This window comes from Labrus bergylta, chromosome 15 (assembly GCF_963930695.1).
Source record: "Labrus bergylta chromosome 15, fLabBer1.1, whole genome shotgun sequence".
Lineage (NCBI taxonomy): Eukaryota > Metazoa > Chordata > Actinopteri > Labriformes > Labridae > Labrus > Labrus bergylta.
The window spans coordinates 16639528-16660870 of NC_089209.1; the positions used below are offsets into that span (position 1 = coordinate 16639528).

Here is a 21343-nt window from a genome sequence, read left to right on the forward strand (position 1 = left end):
TTATAGGGTTTTATTATGAACCTATAATGACTACTGTTTAATATGCTGAGTGCTTCAGAGTAATTCCTTCCCTTCATCAGGCAGCCGACAGCCCTTACCAGGTGCTTGCTCTAATTTCCTTTGAGAAGTAATTGTCCTCAGTTAAGGTGTATGGTCACAATGCTAATGGAGTTAGTGGGTCTTAAAAGGCCTGAGCCAGACTTCATTGGTTTACCAGGGTCACAGACTGACACAAAATGTAACGGTGCGCAGTAACCTTGTTTCTCCTCTCTAAGAGCAGACCTCGATCCTTACTGCAAAAGGATATGGTCGACACTAGTCTTTTTTTGTTTTATATGAGAAGTAATCAAACAGTCAAATTAAAAAGGACAATTGATATATTTATTTAATCAATTTATTTTTAAACTAATGAAAAACACCTCCATATTTTTTTCTGATGCAAGGCATTTAATGAAGAAAGTAGATGTTGTGATCTACCAATTTAAAATACTTAGAAAAGTTAACTAGAAGCTAAAATACTGTACTTATTATTTCATTATAACAGTTAATAGGAAATTGATTTCAGTTAAGACAAGATTTAAGCAGAATCCTCAGTATTGCGCATTACCCTAGGAAAATACCTCATAAAACAAGTGGTACAATTTTGAATTTTTTTGTATGTATTAACCATAGACTGTAAGGCAGGGATGGGCAACTTTGGTCACAGCAAGGGCCACATTCATTTAATTCTCACTGCCAGGGGGCCAAATTGTAGAATACAAAAACGATTACAGTCGATTATGTCTCAAATTTATCTCAACATATACCAGTGATCAAATATTATTATGGACATATTTCTGGTTTTCACTATTTCATGGCAGATTTTGTCATCTTTTCTTCATGTTCCCAATTAATTGATATCTCAAAATTGACCTGAGGGCCACATTGAGGGTTGATGGGGGTCGCCAGTTGCCCAACCCTGCTGTAAGGTATGGTATTATGGTATAAACACATCTCCAATTCACTTGTGAGATCATGTAGCCAACAACTTTGTTGAAATGTCTGCGTTTAAACTTCAAAAAGCTCATGTAAGTATTGCTACTATTTATGAGTTCAAAACATAGGACTAGACTGTAAATATTACAGCAACCACTACACCGTCCGTGACTATTACCTTCAGTGTTTTGATGTCGTGGACAAACCCATCAACGAGAAACATAACTGTGTACGCACCTGATTGGTTGACATCACTTTGGCCGCTTCTCATTGGTTACTGTCAAGCCAGACGCGTTGTGATTGGTGGAAATGCGAGAATAGGAAGTGTCGCTCAGTTGTAGAGGCTTAACATGGATAGCTGGTATTAGCTGGTCGATAACAATTTCAGGCAAAAATATTTTTCATTTCCCCGGTGTGTAATAGTTTTAAGAGGTGCAAGGCAACCATTTTTAGACCGAGGAGCTGTGTCTCTTTAAAACACTGCGCTGCTTGGAAGGTGTTTTACGTGGCTGTAGTAGCCTGTCAGCTAGCAGCGAAACGTCAATTCAGCCTGTTACTACTTAGCTAGCGTAGCTCTGAACTGAAATGTGTTAGCTCGTTGGACATCTAGAGTGACTAAACTAACCAGGTTGTTTCCCAGTGAGAGTGCCGTTTCGTGTTTCTTAGTGTGTGTGAGTTTATTTATGCTACGTGTAATAGTGTGACTCGACTGTAACTGGATGTTTAGTCATAGACACAGCAGCAGTCACAGCTAGCACATAGTTAGCTTGTCAACAATGGGCTATAAAAGGTATTTAAAGACGGCAAGATCGTTTTATTTGTTGATCATTCTGATACTAGTCGCTGCCAAAGGAATCACAGCTGGTAAGTGTGTCAGTTTTCTTAACAATTGCGTGGATTGAAAGGGATACTTTTGCAAGCAGCTGTTCATATTTGACGATCATGTCTGTGTGAAGTAAACACTGTTTTTACTTCTGTTTACACTTTACAGATGAAGAGCAACACGTAGATGACGGACCAGAGCTAAAGGTATCTCTATCAAACTCTGAGAATAGCTGGCTGGAGCTATGCTTTTGAAATTAAGATCAATAATACCTTTTATAGTTTGGATCTGAAACATTTTTACTTTCTAACCCTGTGTGAAGTTTTAAGCTTTTGTCTAGAATATATGTTGACATTGCAGCAGACAGAAACAAGTTAATACCTACCTGTCTGTGTTAAAGTAACAATCAACTATTTCAAAAATAGTCTGTAGAACAGCTCTACATCATGCAGCTGATGTTAAAATGCTGTACGACTCCCCATCCAAGTGCTACTTTGTAAAAACTTCTTGATTGTCTCTCCAGTCTTACCATGACCCAGACTCTGAGGAGGAGGATGTTCGTCTGACAGCAGAAATTGTAGCTGGCGCTTCAGTGACCTCTGGCCATGACGTCTCACCGCCAGAAGAGGAGAAACAATCACCTGAAGATGGACTGGAGGGAGAGGAGAAGGAAGATCTGCCTGAGCAGCCTCCTCCAGTTCTAGAGAAACCTAAAGAGGGTAAGGACTTTTATTTTAATCACAGTAAATGCAGCCAGAAATATAAAAACACAGGACAAATAGCAAGTCATTTAGCTTACTTTAGGGCCTTCTTGGAGTCTAATCTAGTACTCAATATAATTAAAATGCCTAATTTCTTATTTGATTTTCTTGAAGGTTTATATCCACATTCAAGCCCTTTTTTTCTGGCTATGCTTTGATTTTTTGGCTCATGTTTCTGTCCTTGCATGTCTGAGTGAGAAAGAGATGATGGATGGTCATTTTTTTATGACACTGAGCAAAGCGAGCTTTAGGTAATATTTTTAATTTAACAACAAAGGCTAGGAATGGAAGGAGTAAAGGAATAGAGCCAAGACGGTAGGAAATTTGTCTCTGGCCACATTGGCAATCCTGATCCTGAAATGAGCAGTTGCACATCCACACCCACTAGGACACCACTTCCACTCAGCATATGGAAAGCCTATTGTTTGATTTTTTTTTAACATGTAAAGCTTCAAGTAGACGTTTGAACAAGGATAAGTGACACACCAGGCATCTGTTTCATGTTAGGTTTTATGATGATAAGACACATTTGAGATATTGAACTGAAGACCTTAAATCTGCATGAGCATTTCTTGCTCATGCAGATTTTCAATGGGTCGTCTTTCAGTATCTCTATTGAGTCCTTGATGCTTTAAGGTATAAACTGTGTCTTGGACAAATCAGTTTTTTAGAGCTGAAAAAAAAAACTACAGCAAATAAACTTTAAGCTTTGCTGAGTCTTGCATGTTAATTGTTTTTCAGTTTAGCTGACTCTGAGCAAAGACGCGTGTGGTTTCAAGTCGGTGCCAGGCTGGATAAACGGTTAAACCCCCTGAGAAATTAACAGGGCTTTGCACCTGTGGCTCCTCTTGCAGTCAGTTACATTATTTTACTTGGGGACTGTTTTTAGAGAGTTAGCTGCTTCCTGCTGACCTGCTGCTGTTTTGCACAAGTATCATATCTGGATTCAATCACAAAAGAGATGTAATAGTTGTTCTTTTTAAAACCACACTGAATGCTTTATTATTATAAGTTGTAAATCTGTAACTGTCACAGAACAAACAAGATCACGGTAGTGTAGCGTAATTGAATTATTAAGATGTTATATCTTTATTTAACCTCGGATTAAAAGAAGGGGGCACCACTTCCTGTTAAAGGAAGAAAATAATTTTAATGGTATAAGTTCACTAATTAATCAGTCAGTTTCATAAATTGAAAGAAGTAAGTTCTAGAAATGTTAAACAAGAAAACACACAGACAAAGTCCTGAATTTTATGTGTAAAATTTAATATAAAAGGGGTAAACAATAATGTATAGATGAAACAGATAAAGAATATGATTATTATGATCAGGATAATGCAATTATAATGTATGGTGACATTATATATTTAGTAATGAGATAAGATGCGGTATTGTTTGAATGATTTAACCAGAAAATGGTCAAAAAGAAAAAGTTGATAAAGGAATTTTGGGATTCTATTTGGATTTAAAGGAGGGCTCTGAATAGACACGACTCAAGACTTCATCTTCCAACACCCCTTGCCACCAGCAGTCTCACTGTGAGATGTGTTCAATTGAGCTCCGCCGGCTGGTCCCGCGTTTCAGTCTCTGGCAAGCGGTTCTTTTCAGGCCCAGAGAGGTCCACGGGCCAGATTAGATGCAATTGGTGAAATTGGTGTCTTTCAATAACACCTTCTATAGCTAATATCAAAGCGTATGCTTTATAACACATCTAAATGTATAATTATGAAGGTATAACGTATTCATGGATATTCTAACACTAGATGGCAATAGCGTTCCACGTCAAATTCCTATTAAAACTATTATAACTCTTATTCCTATTCTGAAAATCTGATTTTGAGTTTAAAAAGATGATTATAATACATTCAATGTGACAATTACAAATATCTAGATGAAGAAAGACATCAATGTTCATTTGATGCAGAATTGAAAGCTGTGGTTTAATTCAGTTCTTCAGCTGTCCTTCAACAGATGGTCAATTTTACGACTTTGCAACACTGATTTCGGTCACAGTTCATGTCTTTGGGGTCAATTCATAGATAGCAGAGTGTTCTGTTTCTGCTCGATTGTTTATTCCAGGTGTTGTAAAAGTTAATAATATCCTGTCTTCCAGAGCCTGTCTGAGAGGGAGACTTAAATCATTGATCAGTTCCTTTGTTTCTTGTTAAATAAACCCAGATGTTAATCCACAGTCCTGAGTCCTGCAGGAAGAGAGGTTGATAACGGCTACAGTAGACAAGACATTTTTTATTACTTTCAAATGATTTGAGTTATTAAATAGCTCTAACAAAAACTCTCTTTTTCCTCTAATACAGTTCCTGTTGTAAATGGAGGTACAGCACATGGAGAGCCCTGCATCTTCCCTTTCCTCTTCCAGGGGCAGGAGTACTCGGATTGTTCCACTGATGGACGGGGGGATGGACGTTTGTGGTGCGCCACATCTTATGACTATGACCAAGATAAGAAGTGGGGATTCTGTGAAAGTAAGTCTTGAACCTAATACCTTGATTGGTACATACCGGTAGTAAACACTTTTTGAAAGCAAATGTAGCAGGATTGCAGTATAACAACATTAAAGATGGATTTGGTAGGATTTGTTTGTTGCAGATTGTAAACACTGCATTCAATCTGAGCCCCGCCTCTTGGGCTTACTGCTCCCAGAATCACATACTCACTGCAGGACGTTGGTGTGTACATTTACTGATTGCACCTACACTGCAAGCTAACACATTTTAGCACAAGCTAACCGTCTGTGGCATCTTGGCATCTGTAGGTGAAAGCTAACCCAAGGTTCACCCTCGGTTTCTAACAAGCTTTTTCCACTTGGCGTTTAGCCTAAACTATGATTCTATTTGCTCTTCTTTGCCTCTTCATCCACGTCTGTCAAATTGGTTAGTTTGAATCACGTCTAATTGCTGAATTGTATCTCACCTGCATGCTGTCATTGGTTGGGGGAAACAGACCAGCTCTCTGCCCAGAAACGTCCCTTGACAACCAACAGAACACAGAACATCAAAATCCAGGCAGAGGACAGGGTCTCTGCAGACACAGTCTCCACTACACATGTACAGCACCCCCTTAAGGGATGATTGACCTGCATTACTTTTGAATAAGTCTATATTTTATTTTTTAAGAAAAAGCTGCTGACACCATCTTTAAGTGTCAAATATTGAAATGCAGTCATTAGTTTTCATTAAATGGAAGTTTTACTAAACTGTCTAAAAATATTTACCTATATGATTGCTTTGGAAAAACACCAACATAAATCATCATTATCATAATTATTATCATTATTTGAGTATCAAAGTAAAAGCCTTCAGAAGCTCCACAAACTAAAGATGAAAATTACCCTGAGGTCGCGTCATGGTTTCATTTCCACACTTATCTACACTCACTCGCTGCTTCAACATTTAATAAACCATCATCTGAATGTTCTTACCGGCTTTCCCTCTTTTTCAGCGGAGGAGCAGGCGCAGCTGAGATTGCAGGCGGAGGAGACAGAGGAGCAGTATCTGTCTATCCTGCGGGTGCTGAATGCCACGACCAGGAAGACGCAGAAGAGAGAGTGAGTTTCTCATCGGATTTATATCATTGCTTTCAATCTTGTTGTTACACAAATACATTTGATTTGTTAATAACAAACGGTAGAGGTGGGGGGAAAAAACAATGTAAAAATTGAGATTCTTCTAAGATTTAAAATCGATTCATAACTTCCAAAAATTTATAAAAAAATAAAAATAATAAAAAAATATATATATACTGTATGCAGTGTTTCCCTTACCATTATATTAGGGGTGCGGCCCGCCCCCCCTTGAAGGTCAAGTTAACGCTGGTATGTATAGATGTTTTTTCAGTAGAATGCCAAATAGAGCAACAAGAAATTCAGCCAGTCTCACAGATGACTGGAGTAGATCCTGAAGTATGTACTAATTCATAAATAGACTTTGAATCCAGAATCGTTTTGAATCGAAAATCGATTCTGAAGCGAATTGCGACCCCAAGAATCGAAATCGAATCGTATTCTGAGACACCCAAAGATTCCCAGCCTTAAAAAACAGTGTCCTGAACAAAAATATATCATTCTGGTTCTGTAAAAGAACATGTTTATCTTTTATTAGGTATTAGCTTTTTTGAATATGTCTGTAAAGAAACTTCCCAATTCTCTCACAAACATTAAACGTAGTTTAGAGCCTTCAAACCTGACAAAAATGAAAGCAAAAAAAGATTACCAGATAAAGAAGACGGAATCATAATGAAGATTCAACTCATCTGAAAAAAATAAACATTTCTTCTTCATTTAGAAGCACAGTAAATCAAAACTTATGAAACGCAATGAAGCCCTCGGTGCATGAACAGCCATTTATCATCCGAATTTCATCAGATTCAGTTTGAGCTGTCTTTTTTTTTTTTTTACTGTGCTTAGTTTCCATGTGACTTTGTTCACCACATCCTTATTTGCTTAAGGTGTCATGTGGATGTTTTGTTGTGTAAGTGTAACTTTTTTTTTAACGTGTGCCGATCTGCTTGCCCACCTGCTTTTAGATTATACGAAAAGCTGCAGAAAGTGGCAGACAAAGGTCACCAGAAAGCCATGGAGAAAGTGGCGTACGCCATGCTGTTTGGAGACTACATGAACCAGAACGTCACCAAGGCCAAAGAAATGTTTGAGAAGCTTGCTGTGGAGGGTTCGCCTAAAGCTCAGACGGTAAAGATAGCACCCAAAGTGTTCACGTGTCACATAAGGGAGTGTTGAAACAATTTCACCTTATCAGAAATGCTGATAATTACATATGTTTACTCTTCCACAGGCTCTTGGCTTTTTGTATGCTGCAGGACTTGGTGTTAACTCAAGTCAGGCGAAGGTAATATCTTATTATGTATGACTTCTGCTTTGTCTTCCTGTTACTTGTTGTGTATAAAATGTTGTGTGTTTTTTCTAAACAATTTCTCACGTGTCTTTCAGGCCTTAGTTTACTACACCTTTGGTGCCCTGGGTGGAAACTTGATCGCTCACATGATTCTGGTGAGTTGATTTGTCTGTCAGCAGTGCAATTTAACTGCAGTTTAATTTTAAAGCATACACATTAATATGTCCTCTTGTTGGCCTTTAGGGATACAGATACTGGGGAGGTGTGGGAGTTCCCCAAAGCTGTGAGTCAGCACTAACACACTACAGGCTCGTGGCAAATCAGGGTGAGCATTTACATCCGAGTCTTTCAATATGTATAACGTGTGATGTTTCAAATCCTCTTTGGCATTGAAGATTTTTTTTCTTCACTCTATCCTTCAGTGGCCAGTGACGTGTCCCTGACAGGGGGCTCAGCGGTGCAGAGGATCAGGCTGCTGGATGAGGTGGAGAACCCGGGATCAACCAGCGGGATGCTGGAGGAGGACCTGATCCAATACTATCAGTTTCTAGCTGAGAAAGGAGACGTGCAAGCGCAGGTAAAGTAGCATCTGTATCAAACAGTGTGCACCACTCGCATTTTTATTCTTTATTTCACAACAGTTTCTGCACTAATAATCAAAGCACTTCACCTTCAATACAAAACATCAACAGTCAAACACAAGTTAGTTAGTTAACCTGGTTATGTGTTTCCCCTGATAGGTGGGGTTAGGTCAACTACACCTGCATGGAGGACGTGGAGTTGAACAGAACCACCAGGTGACATATTTAAAAAATTGTAAAGTACTTACTACAATCACAGTGTTGTGTTCTTGTAATAATAAAATGCAGCATTAAAAATATTTGTGATGCTTTTTTTTCTCCAACAGAGGGCGTATGACTACTTCAACCAGGCTGCAAATGCAGGAAATACACACGCCATGGCTTTCCTTGGAAAGGTAAATCAAATGTGTTTAAAGTCCTTTTCTCTCCATTTCTCCACAGGGAGCTGTGGTATTAGTTACAGGACAGCATCCAGTTGCAAAATACATTTTAACTTTTTAATTTCTACTTTGTTTAACCCAGACATTGCTTCTGTTCGTACACTTAATTAACGTGTGTGCTATACTATGATAGGAATTGAGAGAAGCAGTATAAAAAGAATGCTAATAATCTGGCATTGCTCTGTAACATAAGGCAGTGTAGTCTATTTTTTTATCTGAGCAAAATGCATCAGGTTTTTGATTTCTCAGACATTTCTCCATCTGTCCTTCAGATGTACTCTGAAGGAAGCGAGTATCTCCCTCAGAACAACGAGACAGCCCTGCAGTACTTTAAGAAGGCCTCAGACCTGGTAGGAAAGAAACTGTACATTAATGTCTTTATCTCAAAGTGCACAACTGTTTATATGACCTTTCAGTTTTTGTGTCAATGTTTATAATCACAGTTATTCTTAAAAAAAAAGTGACACTTCTTTAACCTCATGAAAGGAGCAGTGCTGTCCATTCTATTTATTTCTTAATGTTTTCATTCAGGGTAATCCAGTGGGACAGAGTGGCCTGGGCATGGCCTACCTATATGGAAGAGGCGTCCCAGTGGTAAGAAACCATGACACATTATACAATCCTTCTTAAATCATGAATACGTTTAAGATGCATCCCTCTGAGTCTTACTTACATTTGCAGATTGCTCTGTGTTGCTAACATAGCAGTTAGAGTTTTCTGCATTTTAATTAAAAACAAAGTCAAATTTAGGTCTCAGGAAGGAGAATGAAAATCAAATGAAAACCTCAGACACCAGAGGGTCCCTCGCGCAGAAATCCCAGCAGCAGTTTGAAATGTGTGTGTTTTGTGTCTTCAGAACTACGAGCTGGCACTTAAATACTTCCAGAAGGCAGCCGAGCAGGGCTGGGTGGACGGACAGCTCCAGCTGGGAACGATGTATTACAGTGAGTGTGGAGGGATGAGTCTCTTTTAACACCTGCTTTTGAACACAACGTCTGCCTCCTGTGAAAGTTTTTTTTTTTTGTTCCTCCTTGTATCTACTACATTGTATCAATGTATCCAACTCTAATAATTCTCTTCACTAGCCTTCTCTCTTTATTTCTTCTCTAGACTTAATCGTGTAATGTCAACTTCATGTGGTTCTTTTTTTTTTTTTTCTCTCTTTCCTCAGATGGCATTGGTGTGAAGCGAGATTACAAGCAGGCTCTTAAATTCTTCAACCTGGCATCACAGGCGAGCCACATCCTGGCTTTTTACAACTTAGCCCAGATGCATGCAACTGGTACAGGAGTGATGCGCTCCTGCCACACCGCAGTGGAGGTGAGGCCCCCTGGAGCTGCTTCTTCTTTCCCTGTGTTGTGTTGAAGTCTTCCTGCTGTCAGTCAGCCATCACTCATGCATTAAAGCCCATAATCTGCACACATGTTATGTAGCTCTTCATTCTAGTCAAACTAGTCATCATCCAGTTTTGCTCCAGTAATCTGTCTTTACTCTGCTGTTTTGTATTGTGAGTTTGAAAATGATCCTCTGTGTACCTCTGTCCTCACTGCAGCTTTTCAAGAACGTATGTGAGCGCGGCCGCTGGTCAGAGCGCCTCATGACGGCCTACAGCAGCTTTAAGGAGGGGGACAGTGATGCTGCACTGGTCCAGTATCTGCTGCTGGCTGAGCAGGGCTACGAGGTTGCCCAGAGCAACGTGGCCTTCGTCCTAGACCAGAGTAGGAAAAACATCAGCTTAAAATATCAATAAACAGTCTGAATTTACTCTCTGATCCTGTTGAGGATATGTATGTTCGTCTGGTGTCCTGGTTCTAATAAATGATCCAGCAATTAAAAACTATATTACACTTATCTGCCTTAATTAATCAAATCAAAGTAAATCCCTTCATAATAGCAATTTGCCTTTGCCTCGGTTTGATCAGGGTTGGTTGACTTTCTTGGGAACAAGAGCCAAAATGTTTTAACCACACATTTGTTAAAATGTATTTATTTTTTATTTTTCTGTGATGCAGTTAATTCAAAGAGCAGGTCTAACCCACAACTCTGGGAAAACTGAAAACCTAACTGTTGAATGTTTTTTTTTCTTGTTTCTTTTTCTTTTTTCTGTCCTTGAACAAACAGAAGGAGCAAGGATCTTCAGTGATAATGAAACGTACCCGCGGGCTCTGCTCCATTGGACGAGAGCGGCAGCACAAGGTCAGTCTATTTTTAAACCTGTGCTAGATTTTATTAATGCATTACTTCTTTATATTAACCATTCACAAATGGATTACCCAGGTTACACCGTGGCTAGAATAAAACTAGGAGACTATCACTTCTATGGCTATGGGACAGATGTGGACTACGAGACGGCTGTCATCCACTACAGACTGGCGTCAGAGCAGCAGCACAGCGCCCAGGCCATGTTTAACCTGGGTTACATGCATGAGAAAGGCCTGGGCATCAAACAGGTGAGTTTTACTTATGAATACTGCTACAGTAAGGCTGGCCTCAGACTGCAGGAGGCTGATTTTGACCTGATTTGCCTCCTGCCCACAAACATATTTGACATTTGGATTTTTAATGGAGGGTGACCTCTGGGTTTTGAGGAGCCCACAATAGCTAATGAGCCAGGTTAAACATTCAGCTATGAAACAAGAAAGGTTAAAGGTACCCAGCTAATGATTAGAGAAGAGAATATGGGTTTGGATTTGTAGTCTTGCCTAAGGTAATCTTTGGACTAAAATTCAAAAACTCATGTACGATATGGAATTGTTTCATTTCATTCTGCAGGACATCCATCTAGCCAAGCGTTTCTACGACATGGCTGCTGAGGCCAGCCCTGATGCCCAGGTCCCAGTTTTCCTGGCCCTGTGCAAGCTGGGTTTAATTTACACTCTGCAGTACCTGAAGGATCTTAACGTGAGTACTTCTCTCCTCAGCTCGAGCCATGACATTTTGGCTTTAAAGTAGAAAATCTGAATTGATTAGCTTAAATTAAAATGACCTATCCCTGACTCTCCTCATTTGGTTTCCACTCCGTCAGTTGAAGGAGCTCATTTCTCAGGTGGACCTGGACCAGCTCCTGGGCCCAGAGTGGGACCTCTACCTCATGACCGTCATCGCACTGCTGTTGGGCACAGTCATCGCCTACAGGCAGCGCCAGCACCAAATCATAGTTCCCCCTCGCCCCCCTGCTCCTGCCCCCCAACCTGCTCCGGCCCCACCTCCAAGACCACCTCAGGAACAGACGCAAGCCCCCGCCGAGCCCCAGGGTCAGGGAGAAACACAAGCCCAGGGCCCGGCCCCAGAGGAGGAGGAGCAACAGTGAGATGGAGTTGGACCGAAGGACGTGCTAAAATATGACTGAGTAGGCTGCTGAACTGCAGTCTGACAATTCCCTTTCTTTAATTCAGATATGCTGGTCCTGTGGTGAAGACAGACAGGGGGGGGACATGGACAATGTTACAGAACAGAGTGTAGAAAGGGAAACACAGACATGGACTCGCTAATCTGTGACTCAGGATACTGCCAGAATCCCCCCTTCCCCTCTCACCGTGGAATAACAGTAGTCTCACAGCTTCCAGATGAAAGGCTTTTTGGACTTTACAGATCAAAAAAGTCAACATGTTTGGAATCTGATATGTGCGTTAGTTTCTGCTCACGTTCCCTTCTTCTCATGAGAAAATCACACCCAGTCAAGCTGCTTCAATCCCAATCTTGATGTGTTCTCTCACTAATTAGCAGACTTGAATATTTGGCACCTTTGTTGATGACACTTTGAGTGAGCAAATTTTGCAATAATTTTTGCATTCATTAATGAGTTTGTTTAGTTGACATATCAGGTCTTTACCTTTTTGCATACCTGTAAAGAGAGTTAGATTTTTCAATTCAACATTAGTAACTTTACTTAACACCTTCTGAGGCCATGCTGTGTCACTAGTAAAAGAACAACATACCTGTTTAGTGGTTAATGTTGAATTAAAAAAAAAAAGAGGCTGGACTAGAGCGACTTTCAACATTGCAGACACTTAAAAAAAACACGAGAGGCTGCTAAAGTCAAGAGCAATCTGTCAATGAAATCTCTGATGCTAATCCTGTTTGAAACATTTTCCATCAACAGTCTTTTTTGGGTAATTTTTGCGCTTGGATTTGGTCTTATCCCACAAATCCTGTGTTTTTTCTAAGCCGTGTGTTAGCTGAGGCAGAACTGGAGCAGCCTTAAATATAACAGGATCTCAAACTCTGGATTGTCTCTAAATATGAGGAAGTGAAATCTTTTTTTTGTGTGTATGTGTGTGTTGTCATTACGCAACTTCAGCTGTTCTTCCACTTCCACCCCCTCACCAAAAGTCCAAGTTGGAGCTGTTGAGCTCTGCCTACACTTTTCAGTTTAGATAGACTTAAATCATAAAAAGTAGGTCTTGTTTTAGGCCAGACAGTATTTATGAAAACAATGATGATGAGAAATATCTGATTCTGCCACATGGAGACCATTTGTTCAGTTCCATAATATGTGCTCGTTCTATTAATTGACAAGTCATCTGCTGATACATCTGCATGAAGTCAGAACAAACTGAAAAACTGTTATCTGTAGGAGGAGAAAAAGAAAATGTTTCCTGCTCAACATAATTTGTCTAAAATGAAACACTGGTGAAGATTGTCGAGCTGACTGCATTTTTACCATCGCAGATACAAGTTTATAAAGAAATTAATAAATGATATATGGATATTTAATGGCTGTTTTGTTACTTTCTTATAGTGTAAAGTTTTATTTGTTAATCACAAACTGTGTATTGTTCCAAACGAGAAATCTTGTTATTGTTCACATTTTGGCTTGCTGACATTCAGATTGGCTCCCCATTGGACCCACTGGGTGTCATTCAGCTTTAGAGGGTGTGTGACAGACAAAGCGACATTGCTGTAAAGCTGAGCATCACATTGTGCGGGTCTGTAGGGGGGACCCATTGAATGATCCGTACGCACTACTATGGAGTGGCTTTGGATCGCTGTGGCAACTTGTATGCTCACGTCCCCCTATGTCAAAGGTAAGTGCTAGAACAAGCAGGAGGGCAGAGCACATGTGAGCCTGTGTGAATGTATTTGTTGTTACAACAGCCTCTGAAACTAGGCCTTTTTTACGCAGGTTGTTTTTGAGGCCTATAAGGTTAAATACTGAGAACATATTTCTATTGTCATGGAGGGAATTTTACAAATAGGATCAAAGTATAGACTAAATAGAGCTTTCAAAAGCGACTGCAGAGCCTACTATTTGCTTGAAATGACATTGTCAAAGAAAACTACCAGTTTAATTGATGCTCTTTTGAATAAGCGGCCTACTGGGACATTTACTTTGGAAATAATCCTCTTTAAGGCAACGACTGGTGGTGGGAGTATGAGGAGGGGATACGACACTACAGCCAGGAGGCCCTCAACAAGGTACTGCCTACGCTGTCATCACTGGTCAACAAACTGTTTTAAACAAATACTTAAAAACAGTTCTCAAGACAGATCATGATCATGTAAACGTCAAACATGTTTTTTGTTTTGTGCTAGAAAGAGGAAGGTACACCTAAGACTAACTACAGCCAAAATGCCTTGTTTGAAGAATTTCCCAGTTTTGTATTTTTATTGAAGGGATAGCTTATTTTGAGAAGCAAGTCACCATAAGTGGAAGACAAACCACAACATGTGCCAACAGGCAGCTTGTAAATGTTTACTCTGTATCTAATTCAAGACATACAGAAAAATGAGATATTAAAGAGAAATGAAGAGAAGGAAAGGGAGAGTCTCCTTATCAAAGCTGTGTCTCTAACAAACTAGCTCTGTAACAGAAGACTGTCCTACATATTCAACCTATATCAACATTGTTTTTGTTTGAAAAGTTTCCTGGCAGCTCTCTCTCTCTCTTGTTTCTTTCTCAGGAGTTTCCAGAGAAAACTCGACCAGTGAGCTTCAAACATCCTGAGTTTCAGTGCCCGGATATGAGTCCATCTCCCTCTGTCCCCTCCTCAGGTCTGTCAAGATCACATCAACACACACCCATAATCCATCTGGTGATAGGGATAAGAGTCTAATCATAATCTCTTTTATATCATCATCATCATCATCTTTCTTTCACCCTTTGCTGTAGTTGAGTATGTGAAGGCGGCAGATATCAAAGTCATCGCAGCCTTAGGGGATTCACTGACAGTAGGATTTATTTTTTGTTTTTTATTCACCTTTTTCTCTGTGTGGAAAGCAAAAGTCTGACCTCCTATATGCCAGTTTATTAAAATTAATAACATTTCAAAAGGCTTAAATGACTGTAACTTACATGATAAAATTACCTCTTTAATTTAAACATACAATATTGAGTTTTTCTTATTTTCAAGAGGTCCAGATCAAATCTTCTTTGGATCTTGTGTCTTTCCTTTTTTCAGACAGCTATAGGAGCCAACGCCACCACTGTGCTCGGGATTCCTATTGAGTTTCGTCATGTGTCATGGAGGTGACAGAAATCATGTTATAAACCAGTCCTTGGTCTTTTGCACATATAATAAACCTGCTGCAGAATCCTAGCATGTGTATACAGCTTATGATTTTATAAGCCTACACCATTTTCAACAATAAGGCACACTTTTTTTCATCCGTAATAACAGTCAAATTTGTTTTTATGAAAGACAAGAATTTCCTCTCTTCATCAACCTGTTTAAGAAATTTTTATGTGTTTGTTTTATTAGTTTTGGTACTTAGACTGTCTTGTTTCAATTTCTTCATTTTTCAGCATTGGAGGCTATGGCTCATTTCAAGAAGTCATTACTTTGGCAAGTAAGATGTTTTAATCACTGAAGATAACTCAGCCATCCTATCACAAATATAATTTCCCCCAATGGTTCTTATTAACAGCATTTAAATTCAGAAATAACACAATCCATTATTCTTACACATTTCTTTCCCAATTGTGCTTTTTATTCTAGACATCATCAAGCTCTTCAATCCCAAACTGCTCGGTGCTGCTCCTGGAAAGACGGTCCACGGGATGCAGGCTCATATCAGTGAAACTGGCTTCAATCTGGCTGTGACTGGACACAACACCTTGTAAGTACTCATCCATGGGACATTACCTGTTTTTGGTTTAATTAAAAATAAATCATTTTGAAAATGTTTTAGCAATATTTATGCTTTTTTTAAACTCATGCTTTGTCTATGTTAGTTATGTGATGCTTAGAAAGAAGTTCTTATTCTCTCTTTCTAGCAACCTCCCTGACCAGACAAGACATTTGATTGACACTCTGAGAGGTTATGAGGTACAGTGATGTCATAAAAGAGTTTATAGAGCTGTTTTTAAACCGCACAACAGCAAATGCTGTCCTTGAGTCAGTTTTGACAGATTCAATTCACATTCTGACATTCTCTGGTGTCCCATCCTTAAGGGTATAAACTTTGAGGAGGACTGGAAGCTCTTGACTATTCTCATGGGCATGAATGACATCTGTGACTACTGCAAAGATAAGGTCACTCTTTTAGTTTAAATAGCATCAGTTCAATAAAAACAGCTTTACACAGAATGAAAAGTATTTATTAATATCTGCAGTCTGCTTTTATCTCTAGGCTCTATTCTCAGTGGATAACTTCATTCACTATATGACCGTGGCCTTGGAAATGCTCATGAATGAGGTAGAGTAAAGGAATTGAGGACACGATTGTGTAAGTGAGCTTTCTGTCTGTTGATGTAATTTACTACAGCCTTAGTGTCTCCTTCATGTTCTACAGGTTCCTCGTATGATTGTTAATGTGGTTCAGATCCTGCCCATGCACACTCTTAGAGAGGTGCAGAAACCCACCCCTGGATGTCTGCTCCAAAGGTGAGCCAAGTTTAAGTAACTTTACATCAACATTAAAGAAATGTTATAGTCCCCATTTCTAATGACGAACGGGAGCATGTTCTGTTATGTGTAAGCCAGCACAGCAATCAGTCTGCATTTTGTTGAGCTAGCTGGGTAATCACTTGAGAGAGAGAGATAGATGCATAGCATAGATGAAGGGCTCAAGTGTAAGGTTTGACCATGTCCAGGATGAAGGATGGGCCTGAGCTGCTTGCAGCATTGTACTGTAGGTAAGATTTAGATCTTAGGAGATATTGGTAGCAACAAGAGGAAAGACAAATTTCAGTATCATCTGCCTTAATGTTGTAAGAAAATTAATTTAAATGAAAACATGACCACAAGACTTGATGTTGAGAGAATGAAGAGGACCCAAAACGGAACCCTGAGGGATCCCATAAGTAATGCCAATGTTCAGAAACAAATATAATTTCAATTCAATTGAAAATGACTTTATTGGCCTGGAAAACATGTGTATACATTACTAAAGTAAAAATAACACACAAATTTAAGTACAGTAAAAGAATAACAATAATTAAACATTGAAGAAACAGAGCTGTGCATGATTGTAGTACATAATTATTATCCATCTTTTATATTTTTCTGCCAGAACAAGTTCACACCTTGATTGTTTGAAATTGTTTTCATGAAACATAAAAAGTGTAATCCCCCACCTGCTCTTTTTCTTTTGTTACTTTTATTCAGGTCTTTCTGTTCATGTCTGATTGAGCCAGTTCCCAGGTCTCCTGAACTGCAGGAGATGGTAGAAGTCAATTTGGAGTTCCAGGTATGGTTTAAACAACCCAATTTACAGAACATGCATGCTATCAATGAGGTAAGCAACGTTAGAAATCTTAATTATCATCCCCAGGAACTCTCTTTCTTCATGAAAATAAAAGTAACTGGTTCACAGACCCACAACATTACATTGGTTAAATGTTAAGAAATATTTTTCTTGACAATATAAATCAATAAAAATGGCACTTATATTAATTTTATTTTACATATGTCCACAGAAAAGACTTGAAAAGCTGCTGAACAGCGATCGCTTCTTCAGGGATGACTTTGCAGTCATTCTTCAGCCCTTTCTGAAACACGCTGACCCTCCCCGCCTCCCGGTAATCTATTGTCACTCAACATGCCACAACATTAACAACATGGCAGGAGATGAGTCAGTGTGAAATGACACAAAATAACAATTGAATCATTTAGATCCTAGCTGTGACAGATGCAGCCTTTGGCTCTGTTAACACAAGGCTGAAAATGAGAGAGAAGTCACATTTCACCAACAACCTTTAGTAACGTTGCACTTGTGTATGTTTTCTCTCCCTGAGCAGAGTGGGAAGATAGATATGACCTTCTTCACTCACGACTGCTTCCACTTCACCATAAAGGGACACGAGGAGCTGGCCAAAGGGCTGTGGAACAACATGGTGAGTTAAATGCTTGTATTTAAGTACACAGAAGGTCAAAGGTCAAAGGTCACCTCATTGATGCTCAGGAGGACTCATTGTGTATAGAAATGCCATGGCACTTCGCTCTCTGGAGGCCTGATCTGACCTCACTCTTCACTGCTGTATAAATGCACTATTTAATATGTACTGGCATTATTACCATTTCTTACCATCTGTTAGCAGCTTCCTCAGTTAAAGAGACAGGAGGAAGGTTATTTCATAGTCAGGCTAACAATGACTCTCAATGCAGGAGACATATGCTTAACTACAAACAGGTTAAATAGAGCTGTCTTGATGAAACGCTATGGTATTCTTATTTATGCTCAGAAATACAGGAAACACGCAAACAACATCCTGTATACACTGACACTAACAAAACAACCAATAAGAAAAAAAGGGCATTTTAAAAACATAAACAATGAGCTTCACAAACAAAGTCATTGAGTCCAACACAAAGCATGATGGGAAATTATGCATGATCGGTTATCCCTAGAATATCTAATTTTAAACAATATTCTTTAATCTGTATTAAGTCATAAACATATTACCTTATTATCATTATTATAACAATACTGCCTGGTATATAATGATAATTTTAGTATTATATGTTTTTAATTGTATATTGTTGTTATACAATAATCCTATACTCACACTTTAATTATAAGAAAATTGTTTTATTAGTTTCATGAAATCATAGTTATTTTATTAATTAATTTTTATTATAACACCTTTTAATGTGTTGATAACTTGAATGAAGTTATATCATTTTAAAGTGATTTATTCAATTGAAACTGATACATTCAATTATGTGCATACACACAATTATTATCACACATACCTGACTTCTATTTTTTCCAGCCATCACCTCCAACATTAAAGTAACACCTCTATGTAGTTGTTTACAATTTTCTTGTCATCTTATCATGAAATCTTACCAGTAAAATAGAGGAAATGTCATGTCTATTCTTCCCATAGTGGGAAAATATGGATTACTCTAAAAGTTAAAAAAAATCCAGAAATCAAATGCTTAGGAAAATAAATCAAACTACACTTTGAATATCTTTTATTCTCAAATAGAAGCACTATTTCTAAAACTCATGACCCGCATGTTTTAACGTGTTACACTTAAGACTGATAATAGTCTGTTTTGTTCTCTCAGTTTCAGCCTGAGGGAGGAAAAATGATTGTGAGCAGTTTCTCCGACCCCATCAGTCTCATCTGTCCTCCTATGGTAGGTTCATGCTTTTACTACACCAGAGCAGCACATATAGTGTGTTTGTTTTAGCCTTAAAGGTTTTATGTATCTCTGATCAAATATCTTCACCCAACAATAAAATGAGAGTTACGTATGTAACTACGATTCTATGAATTCTGGATGACCGCCAGAGGCAGTTCTTAACACTGACGGAGAACCCTGGCGGTCAGGAAGAATGAAATAGAACAACCTTTCTAAAGAAAAAGTGTGACAATGAGGAAAAAAAAGGCTCTAAGGAAAGAACAGTGTTGATTTATTCAGCCCATTTTTACCCCAAGGGAACACATTGATTCTTACACTTTTTGGTAAAAGAAATGTGTCTCATAGAGATTTCAAACTTTCTTAAGAAACATTTGAATTGTGTGCTAGTATCATGCTTCTTTTACTTTCTGAGTTTATATTTCCAGCTATAAATACATCTGTAGTTTGAGGGGGTTCCAAATCAGTTTTCAGAATATCTAAAATACACGACAAATACTTGAATACTCAGAACTGTTCCCATTCAAGTCCCCTGCAACTGCTTAACTATAAAATAATAATTTGGGTAGGAAAAAAAGAAAAATAATGAAATATGAAGAAGAACATGATATATAGATTTTCACCTAATTTAAAGTCTGCAAGTATATTTGTATTTAGTTTTTAAATGAATAAAGCAAAATATATAAAATATTCAAATCCACATAAGTATGATCCTTTACATGCTTTATAATTCACATAACTACGCTCTGCCAATGAAAGGCGTCTGATCCAACCTTCACAACAGGGTCCTAAGTCTTTGACTATACTCTTCTCCTCTGTTGCCCCCCGGTGGTGGAATGAACTTCCAAACTCCATTCGATCTGCAGAGTCCCTCTGCACCTTTAAGAAAAAGCTAAAGACCCAGCTCTTTCATGAATACCTACAAACTTAATGATGATGGTCTCGATATTATTGATGATGATGATGGTTGTGACGATTGTTTTTGTTTGATAACGATGACATATAAGATGGTTTCTATACTGATTAGAGCTCTCAAAAACTGCTGTCAATGTTGTGCTTTGCCTCTGGTCACTTCCTGTCAGCACCTGTGTGTCTTTGGATAAAAGCGTCTGCTAAGTGAATTGTAGAATTGTAGAATAACAGCACATACTCTCTGTGTGTCATCATCTGTAGGAACATCCGTATATCTTCACCAGACCCATTGCCGCAAACTCAGGCCAGTCTCACCAGCAGTCTGATGCTCGGTCACATGCTGTCACCTTCCTGCTGCTCTTGCTCCATGTGCCTTTGAGATGTCTTGGACTCGTGTAGCTCTCACTCTGATGAACTTTTCACGAATATGTCACCTCCACATTTGCTTCAGATGAGGTGATGAAGTGGATCACTCCCAAAGGCGAGTTTTAGAGCTACCCTCCTGAGTGCCCCTGAGAGCACCGTAGAGGATTTTTTTTTTAAGCTTTAAAGATGAAGAATGATTCCTACATCCCTAATGTCAAATGTTACGTGGCAGTTGGCGGTTTAAATATGAAAGACTTGAAGAATGTGTTTGTGAGAAACTTTTTTTTGAGACTGTTTCTGCTCTTAGCAGAACATTTTCTATATTGATTTAATATTTAAATACACTTTTCCTGGGGCAAGATTACTTTCCTACCCTGACCATACACTAACTGATGTGAGGGTAAGATCTTATGTGTTCCTCCCACAATTGTAATGAAAAGTAAACTTAAGGTGTAAGTTTTAACTACATTTACAGATAAAATGCCCAGATTCATTTTGCATAAAGTCAAACTTTTGAATTGTTAATGTGAAAATTGTACTTACATAATAAAATCATTAAAAATAATGCCAAAAGTGAAGTCCATGTCTGCTAAGTTTTTTTGAAAATGATTTATTAGATGGTCGATTAGTTTCTCATACCTCACCACATCCTGACACTTTTACTGTTTCAGTTTTTGTGGTTAAATAATTTGATATTATAAAGTATGTTTTTATAAGCTAACAGCGAGAAAGGACAGAATTACTAATCACATCAATTACCACATTCAAATTCCTCCTTCGGGGAGAATGACAGAGGTCAGATTCTCCTTTCCACTTTCATGCATAGTCACACAGAGAGACATGGTTCTGGAAAGATCCTTAATGTTTTCAGCTGCAAGATTGAAGTGTTTTTCATTCATATTTCCCACTGTGTGTTTTCAAACCAGACAACTTCGACACATGTCTACCGCTCGGATCTCCAGGCTGCTGATGGCCCACTTTCACTACATGGTCCTTCAATAACTTCATTATTATGCACCGAGCATTAGAAGAAGAAAAGTAAGCCACCATAGGCAAACAATACTGCAAATATTATACATGATACT

The 21343-nt window shown here is 38.7% G+C and overlaps 2 protein-coding genes across 2 annotated transcripts; both read left to right on the forward strand.

Moving 5' to 3' along the window:
* Nucleotides 1–1283: 1283 nt before the first annotated feature.
* sel1l (SEL1L adaptor subunit of SYVN1 ubiquitin ligase) lies at nucleotides 1284–13164 on the forward strand. The gene is made up of 21 exons (XM_020632418.3): nucleotides 1284–1839; nucleotides 1967–2004; nucleotides 2322–2517; nucleotides 4875–5042; nucleotides 6019–6124; nucleotides 7102–7264; nucleotides 7368–7421; nucleotides 7523–7582; nucleotides 7671–7752; nucleotides 7850–8004; nucleotides 8168–8224; nucleotides 8335–8403; nucleotides 8721–8798; nucleotides 8980–9042; nucleotides 9305–9392; nucleotides 9620–9768; nucleotides 10001–10166; nucleotides 10570–10644; nucleotides 10726–10898; nucleotides 11221–11349; nucleotides 11474–13164. Exons 1-21 carry the CDS (start codon nucleotides 1752–1754, stop codon nucleotides 11756–11758), a joined length of 2442 nt encoding a protein of 813 aa, XP_020488074.1. The 5' UTR covers nucleotides 1284–1751; the 3' UTR covers nucleotides 11759–13164.
* Nucleotides 13165–13373: 209 nt separating this feature from the next.
* Nucleotides 13374–20950, forward strand: si:dkey-177p2.18 (phospholipase B1, membrane-associated). Its single transcript, XM_020632382.3, has 16 exons — nucleotides 13374–13475; nucleotides 13802–13866; nucleotides 14352–14442; nucleotides 14561–14619; nucleotides 14850–14917; nucleotides 15194–15237; nucleotides 15387–15507; nucleotides 15665–15716; nucleotides 15843–15923; nucleotides 16021–16086; nucleotides 16183–16274; nucleotides 16998–17079; nucleotides 17309–17410; nucleotides 17630–17725; nucleotides 18906–18977; nucleotides 20154–20950. Exons 1-16 carry the CDS (start codon nucleotides 13418–13420, stop codon nucleotides 20289–20291), a joined length of 1287 nt encoding a protein of 428 aa, XP_020488038.3. The 5' UTR covers nucleotides 13374–13417; the 3' UTR covers nucleotides 20292–20950.
* Nucleotides 20951–21343: the final 393 nt, after the last annotated feature.